The sequence below is a fragment of the Nicotiana tomentosiformis genome, chromosome 10 (genome assembly GCF_000390325.3).
Source record: "Nicotiana tomentosiformis chromosome 10, ASM39032v3, whole genome shotgun sequence".
In the NCBI taxonomy this organism is placed as follows: Eukaryota; Viridiplantae; Streptophyta; class Magnoliopsida; order Solanales; family Solanaceae; genus Nicotiana; species Nicotiana tomentosiformis.
The window spans coordinates 37,423,785-37,430,816 of NC_090821.1; the positions used below are offsets into that span (position 1 = coordinate 37,423,785).

The 7,032-nt window shown below is 37.5% G+C and overlaps 1 protein-coding gene across 1 annotated transcript; it reads right to left on the reverse strand.

The window, feature by feature from the left end:
- Window positions 1-4,193: 4,193 nt before the first annotated feature.
- LOC138900027 (uncharacterized) lies at window positions 4,194-5,036 on the reverse strand. Its single transcript, XM_070186727.1, has 3 exons — window positions 4,701-5,036; window positions 4,479-4,529; window positions 4,194-4,400 (listed from the first exon to the last, which is right to left on the reverse strand). The coding sequence occupies exons 1-3, from the start codon at window positions 5,034-5,036 to the stop codon at window positions 4,194-4,196; spliced, it is 594 nt and encodes a 197-aa protein (XP_070042828.1).
- Between the last annotated feature and the right edge of the window lie 1,996 nt (window positions 5,037-7,032).

Genomic DNA, 7,032 nt, shown 5'->3' on the forward strand with positions numbered 1-7,032 from the left:
GCACCATGTACTCTAACAGTGATTACTTGCTAAAGATGCTTTTAATTTGAAGCATGTATTAGTGCCCTGATTATTTATGTCATTTTACCTAAGTGGTTGTTTCAATTCCTAAATGGTTGTTCTGAAACTATTTATACCTTCACTTAACTAAGCTCTTAAAACATGTCATGTTTATATGAGTTGAGGCATTACATTGGGCCTTCTATATTGTTGAAAGCTTGTTTCATGTTGACTGTTTGGGGTTGTTAGGCCAGTCTGTTAGTTAGAGCTTCAAACCTCTTTGGAAGAATAGGGTTCAATGACTAATGGCCTTTGTTGTGGACCTAATCTCACTATCGAGGAACCCCTCCCTGGCACAAGTACTGCTCAGGGCTCTAGAGACCCTTGTGAACTCTAAAGTGTCAGGTATTCATAGGGAGACCTTGTAAGTGAATGATTCACTCTAGCCGATAGTTATTGATCTTGATTAATCTTTTGAGGGGTATCACAAATAATACTTGGCTTTGCTTTGTTCACTTTAGATTATACTTATGTTCATTTTTATGATTCTGCCTTTGTTTTTTTTTCCTCTGTGCAAGTGCTAATGAAAATTCTTACTTTTTTGCATGAGCACACAAGCCCTGCTGAGTTCATTATGAACTTAGGCCCATGTTCAATGAACTGGGCCGCCTCCCCTCGTCGTATCTACTACCCGCTGATGTCTGCTGCTGGTTGAATTTAAATTAGGCCTGACTAATTGTCAGCCTAAAATAAGGTCCAGTCCTTTCCTTCACTTTATATAATTGCCACTATTAGCCTATTTCTATGTACTGTATCATGATGCTAATATTAATATTAAATTTTCTGTATCTTTGATGTATTTGATTAGAGGAATGATCTTAGGATAAACAAATCTCATAGGGTAAAGGTTAAATATGATTAAGATAACTTTTTATTTTAAAAGGCTAATGACTTTCAAAATCTGAGTATATTCATTTTTTAAAGCAAATATGGTACTAGGCCGGTTGCCTAGTGACTAATATACATTAATAAAATCCCATTACAATAGGTGCATAATGATACAGGTAGTTCGTAGCGAAATAAAAAACTAAATTATAGCTAGATAATTCAAATACAGTAGCTATTACAAAGGTGTAAGTTGTTTGCTTTCCATTAGTATGTAGTGCAGACGGATCCAAATGCCCAGTGCAAAAAGAAGTAGCACCTCTATCGCTCTCACCAGGCGCCAAAATTTGCATGATCAAGGAATTTTATGAATTCCAATTGATCACACCACTGTAATAAAGCAATCCAGATCTGTACGGGCAGACGTATTTGTTGTTCCATGCGGGATTCCTTACTCCTGGTCCTTGGTAATAAGCCGCGATCTATCATTCAAAATGAAGGCATAAGCTATTTATTACATGGATGTTTCTTTATATCTATGTTGCCTTAGATTGCTGCTTTGAAAAGCTGTGTAATGTTTCAATTTTTCATCTCCAGACTGAGTGTGAAAGTACCTTAATACCACTGGATAATGATCCACAAAAACCTAACACATAAGATTATGTTGAATCAGTAGTTCATCATGTGATTTCTGTGAGTACCAAACACTGTCCAGTTCAAAGTGTTTATGCTTATGCACAATATTAATTGGAATCAGAAATACTTGACAGTGCCAGTTTGTTCAGTTTGAATTTGAGCCATTGCTGTCTTATCGCATTGTGTGCAAAATGATGTGTTGGCTGCCTGTATTGGAGATGTCATACAGTGCCAAGCCACCTCTATTATGTGCTTGTTTTCTTGCAAATAGTACCATTATTGTGGGGTCAATTTCCTTGTTATCCTAATCCTAAGATTAGGAGTCCGCGCTTTGTCTTGATTGATTATTGTCTTTCCTTGTTTCGGCAATTCAAAGAAGGAGTGAAATGAAACTAGACTTGCATAAGAAAAAATAATGTTAGCTAAATAATCTGCCACTGTATTTCCTTCCCTTAGTACATGTTGGAAGATGACATTGAACTGATCCTTCTTCTCCTTTATCGTCCTCGCATCTGTTCCAATGCACCATGGGGGATCCCATTCCCCTTCAATTATCTTCTTCATTGTCAAAGAGTCTGTCTCAATTATGAGAGGGTGTAGCTGTTTTTCCACACAGTAGGCCAAGCCTTCAGCAATTGCTTTTGTTTCAGCTACAATGTTGTTTGTTTCACCTATTTCCTTAGCTACAACATACACTAAATCTCCATGACAATCACGTATGCAAAAACTATATGAACTAGGTCCTGGATTCCCCCTAGAAGCACCATTTGTATTACACTTAAACCAACTCTCAAATGGAAACTCCTATGTTACTCTCTTGGTCATTACATAATGTTTGTAACCTTCAAAGAACGTGATCATATCCTGCCACATTAATCAAATATTTTGCATCCAAGGGTATCTGACCTTTGCAAGACTATGTAGAGTCTTATTTACCTCATGAATGACCCTATTGCAAGATACGGATCCTCCATATTTCATTGTATTTCTCCTCTTCCAAAGCTCCCATAAAACCACCGGAGGTACTGCCTGAATTAATGGCTTAAGCATTTGGCAACAATGTATTTTCTAGCATTCTCTTATAACTTGATGTACCTGTACCATGTTGATAATTATACCTGCTGCTTGAAGGAATGTTTTCCATACCCTTTTTGCAGTTTCACTTTTAAGGAATAGATTCTAGAGCATGTCTTCTTTTGGATTCAAGCAACCCCAACACTTGGACACCACCATATAACCATTTCTCCTCCAAAAATCATCAGTTTGTATCTTAGCTTTCCACAATCTCCATAGGAAGAATGAGATTTTAAAAAGAAGATCTTTAATCCACATAGTCTTGTATTCTACATTTGTAGGTGCCCTGTGCCTTATGTTCTGCCAAGCACTTCCCACTGTAAATCTCCCTATGGATGTTGGCATCCACTTAGGGGAATCCCAGTATTCATCATTGCCATTAAAGTGCACTTCTTGCCTTATATAGTCTGCAATATCTGCCGGGAATGATTTCTCAAGAACATGATCATTTTAACTGTATTGTTCTCTCAATTCAGCCACTTCATGCAGTTCTTCACTAATAGGAAAATCTGGAGGTACAACATTATATAAAGCACCTAAACCAGTCCAATTTGCATGCAACACATTGGTACAACCCCTTTTTATCTCCCATAATATGTCATGTTCTATCTCTTTCCTTACTTCTAATATTTTCCTCCAAACATGTAAACCTTGTCTAAATAGAACAACTGTAGGTAGTTCTTTCTTACCGTACTTATTCCATATGAAGTTTGACCATAGGGACTTAGTTGTTCTGAACTTCTACCATAGCTTAGCAAATAAAGCCTTTGATATATCAAATAGTGATCTAAAACCTAGACCACCTTCTTCCTTTGGTAAGCTTAAGTTAAGCCATTTTGCCCAGTGCCTACTTCTTCCTTCTTCTTTGTTACTCCAGAAAAATCTTACAAATGGTCTTTATACAAATGGTCCAACACATTGTAAGGAGGGTCCAACACTGATAGCATATGAGTGGATATACTTTTAAGGAAACTAGTTATAAGTGTTGCCTTGCCACCATAAGATAGTAGCTTTCCTTTCCAGGAATGTAGCATTGCTTTCACCTTCTTTATGACATCAATGTAATAGTTCTTCCTCCTTCTTGTGTTGAATACAGGCCATCCTAGTTAAGTGAATGGAAATTCCCCTTATTGAAATCCTGCAATTGTCCCTACAGTAGAGGAAATAGATCCTGCCACTTTAGCATGCATGAAATATGAGCTCTTCGTTCTATTTATAAGCTGTCCAAAAGTGTGCTCATATTGGGTGATAACCTCCTCCACCTTTTCTATGGAATATGGATCAGGAGAAACAAAGATGATTGTGTCATCAGCATAAGTCAAATAGTTTAATAGATCAGTCCACTTTGGCATTCCAAAACCTTTAAAGCTTTTATCTTCAAACAACTTATTTAGTGATCTTGATAGTACCTCGGCTGAAATGATGAACAAAGCTGGTGATAAAGGATCTCCTTGATTGAGACCTCTTGTGGACTTAAAAAACCCTACTGATTGTCCATTAACAAGGAATGAATACCAATTGTTTGATAGCAGATTCCAAATCATATTGATGAAGTGCTCAACAAATCCCATTTTTCTCAACACATGAAGTAGGTGTTTCTATGAAACCCTATCATAAGCCTTAGCCATATACAACTTGATCACAACATTAGCTGGCTTCTCCCTTAACCTTATATCAGTTACAATCTCTTGAGTAAGTAACATATTCTCAAAGATAGTCCTTCCTTTAACAAATCCAGATTGATTGGAGGAGATCAGAGGAGGAAAAATCTTCTCCAACCTATCATGCATTACCCTTGATATGATCTTGTTAATGAAATTACTAAGACTTATTGGTCATAAGTCTGAGAATGTGGTAACCAAAGCTTTTTTTGGCAGTAGTACCAGATTAGTATGAGTTACTGATTTTGGTAATGGAGCTCTACTGTAGAAGATCTGCAGCATGTTGAAGATGTCTTCACCTACTACATCCCAACACTCTTGATAGAAGATTTCAGTAAAACCATTAGGTCCACTTGAACTATCTCCACTCAAAGCAAATACTGCTCCCTTTACCTCTTATATAGTAGGCATTCTACAAAACTCCTTGTTTTGTTCCATAGATACCATAGAAGGAACATTACTCAGAAGATCAAAGCTTGTTGGATCACCCTCATGACTAAACTTATTTTGAAAGAAATCTACTGCTTCCTTGTCCAATAGGTCCTGTGTTTCAATCCACACTCCATCTCCATTATGGATCCTATTAAGTTTTAATTTCCGCCTCTTGCCATTGACATGGTTGTGAAAGAATCTAGTATTTCTATCCCCTTCTGCAAACCATGTCATGCCTGCTTTTTGTTTCCAGTATTGCTCCTCAATGTTCAAATATCTTTTCAATTCTGCCTGTGCCTTTTGGAGGATAATTTTGTTGTCAATTGTTGGTTCCTCCTCAAACAACATTTCCTTGATTTTAACTATATCTTCCTTAATGGCAAGCTACTTTAATATATCTCCATATGCCAGCTTACTCCATTTAGAAAGTGCTATCTTCACCATTCTAAACTTTTGTTTGAATATCCATAATGGATCTCTAATGAAGTTTGCTACCCAATTCTGGAAAACTACATCCTTAAAAGTCTCATGCTTTATCCAGAAATTTAGGAATCGAAAAGGTTTCACAAGATGTGTTGTGTTAGCTCCACAAATCATCAGCAAAGGTGCATGATCTGAACCTGTTCTTATGAGATGTTCCATTTCAATGTTGGGGAAAAGACTTTAGAAAGGCAAATTGACTATTATCCTATCCAACCGCTTTAAAATACACTCAGCATTTGGTCTACTATTCCACCATGTAATGGGGTTTCCTTTGTAACCAAGATCAAATAATCCACTTGAATTTACACAAGATGAAAAGTCCTCATATTCTGTGGGATAAACTGGTAGGCCTCCTATCTTTGCTTCCTCACTCAATATAACATTGAAGTCTCCACCAACTACCCAAGGCATTTCCATGTCATTAGCACGATTATACAAGTTGTCCCACAATTCTAGCCTCTCAAGTGAAGAACATTTGGCGTAGACAAAAGTCATAATAATGTATTTACCAATGTCTTTATGATAGACCTTGATAGTCACCTGCTGCTCGGTATAAATCAGTAATTCCCACTCAACCACACTATCTATGAACAACCATATCTTGCCATTTATGTTTGAATATGCATTGTCCATTCCTAGAATTCTCCTGTATCTCTGAATGTGCTCAGTTTTTTGGAATGATTCCATTAGTGCAACTATGAAGAATGCATGCTCCATGTGCATATTAATAACCCTCTGAAAGACCTGTTGGGTTTTGATAGACCTTATATTCCAGATTAATGTCTTAATAATCATTTGGTAGTAGAAGCTGCCCTTCTAGGCAGTATTCTTTTAGGTTGTGGAATCTCTTTTTTTTGGCCTTATTTCCTTCCCTTTTTGCCACTCTAGTATCCAACTCTAGGAGATAAATCTGCTTCACTTGCTATTGCCTTAAAGTTTCCTGTTGTAGATACAACCTCCCTTTCATCTTCTAATTGCTCCTGAGTACCTATTGGTTGTTGAAGCTCCACAGGTGCAACATTGTGTGTAACAAGGTCATGTAACACTTGCATTGGAGAATGTACGAGGATGTTGAGCTGAATGTGCAGTGGCTGCCTACTCCCAGAATTGCACGCCATGTATCTTGGCTCAATTGCACCTTCTTGAAGGGGTACCATAGCATGCTGAGGTTCATCTCCACTTGACTCCTTCATCACAATTGCATATTGATCTCCAGATTGCAAACATTCCACATTATGTTTGTCTGTATCATTAATAACTGGAGTTAAGCTAGGATTTTCAACATTCCTAAACTGCTTCTTCTTTTGAGTGGTATTGGATTCCATTCTTTGGTGAATCTTTTTTGAACTATAATCGTGTCCTTGTGTTTGCCAACAGAGTCGTTAACCACGGCCCGACCAAAAAGGGTTTGTATGTCTTGTTGTTGTTGGTCTGAAGTCATCTCATTATTCTCCACTACCACCAATGCATTCTGCTCTCCATCACCTATTGTCTGTTGCATCCTCCTGAGTGACAATTCACAGATAGATTCCCATCTAGGTGCATCTGTAGGTAGTAATAAGTAGATGTCTGTTCCAGTGAGGTTATGTTTTTTGCACCCAGTTGTTAGATGTTCAGATTGCACATTAATACTTTGCTCCTCCTCTTGATTCCCTTCATCTGTTGAGTCTTCTTTACCATTGACACCATCTAGTAGTTCCCCTTTCTCTGATTCTTCTTCAACTTGATCACTCCATAACTTCCCTACACTAAGTTTTAATCTTTCATCATCCCTGGACATACCATCTGTTGCACTAGCCTGGTTGGTTGTCACAAGATTATCAATGAAAGTTCTATTCACCCATTGTGCTGTTGATTCCTT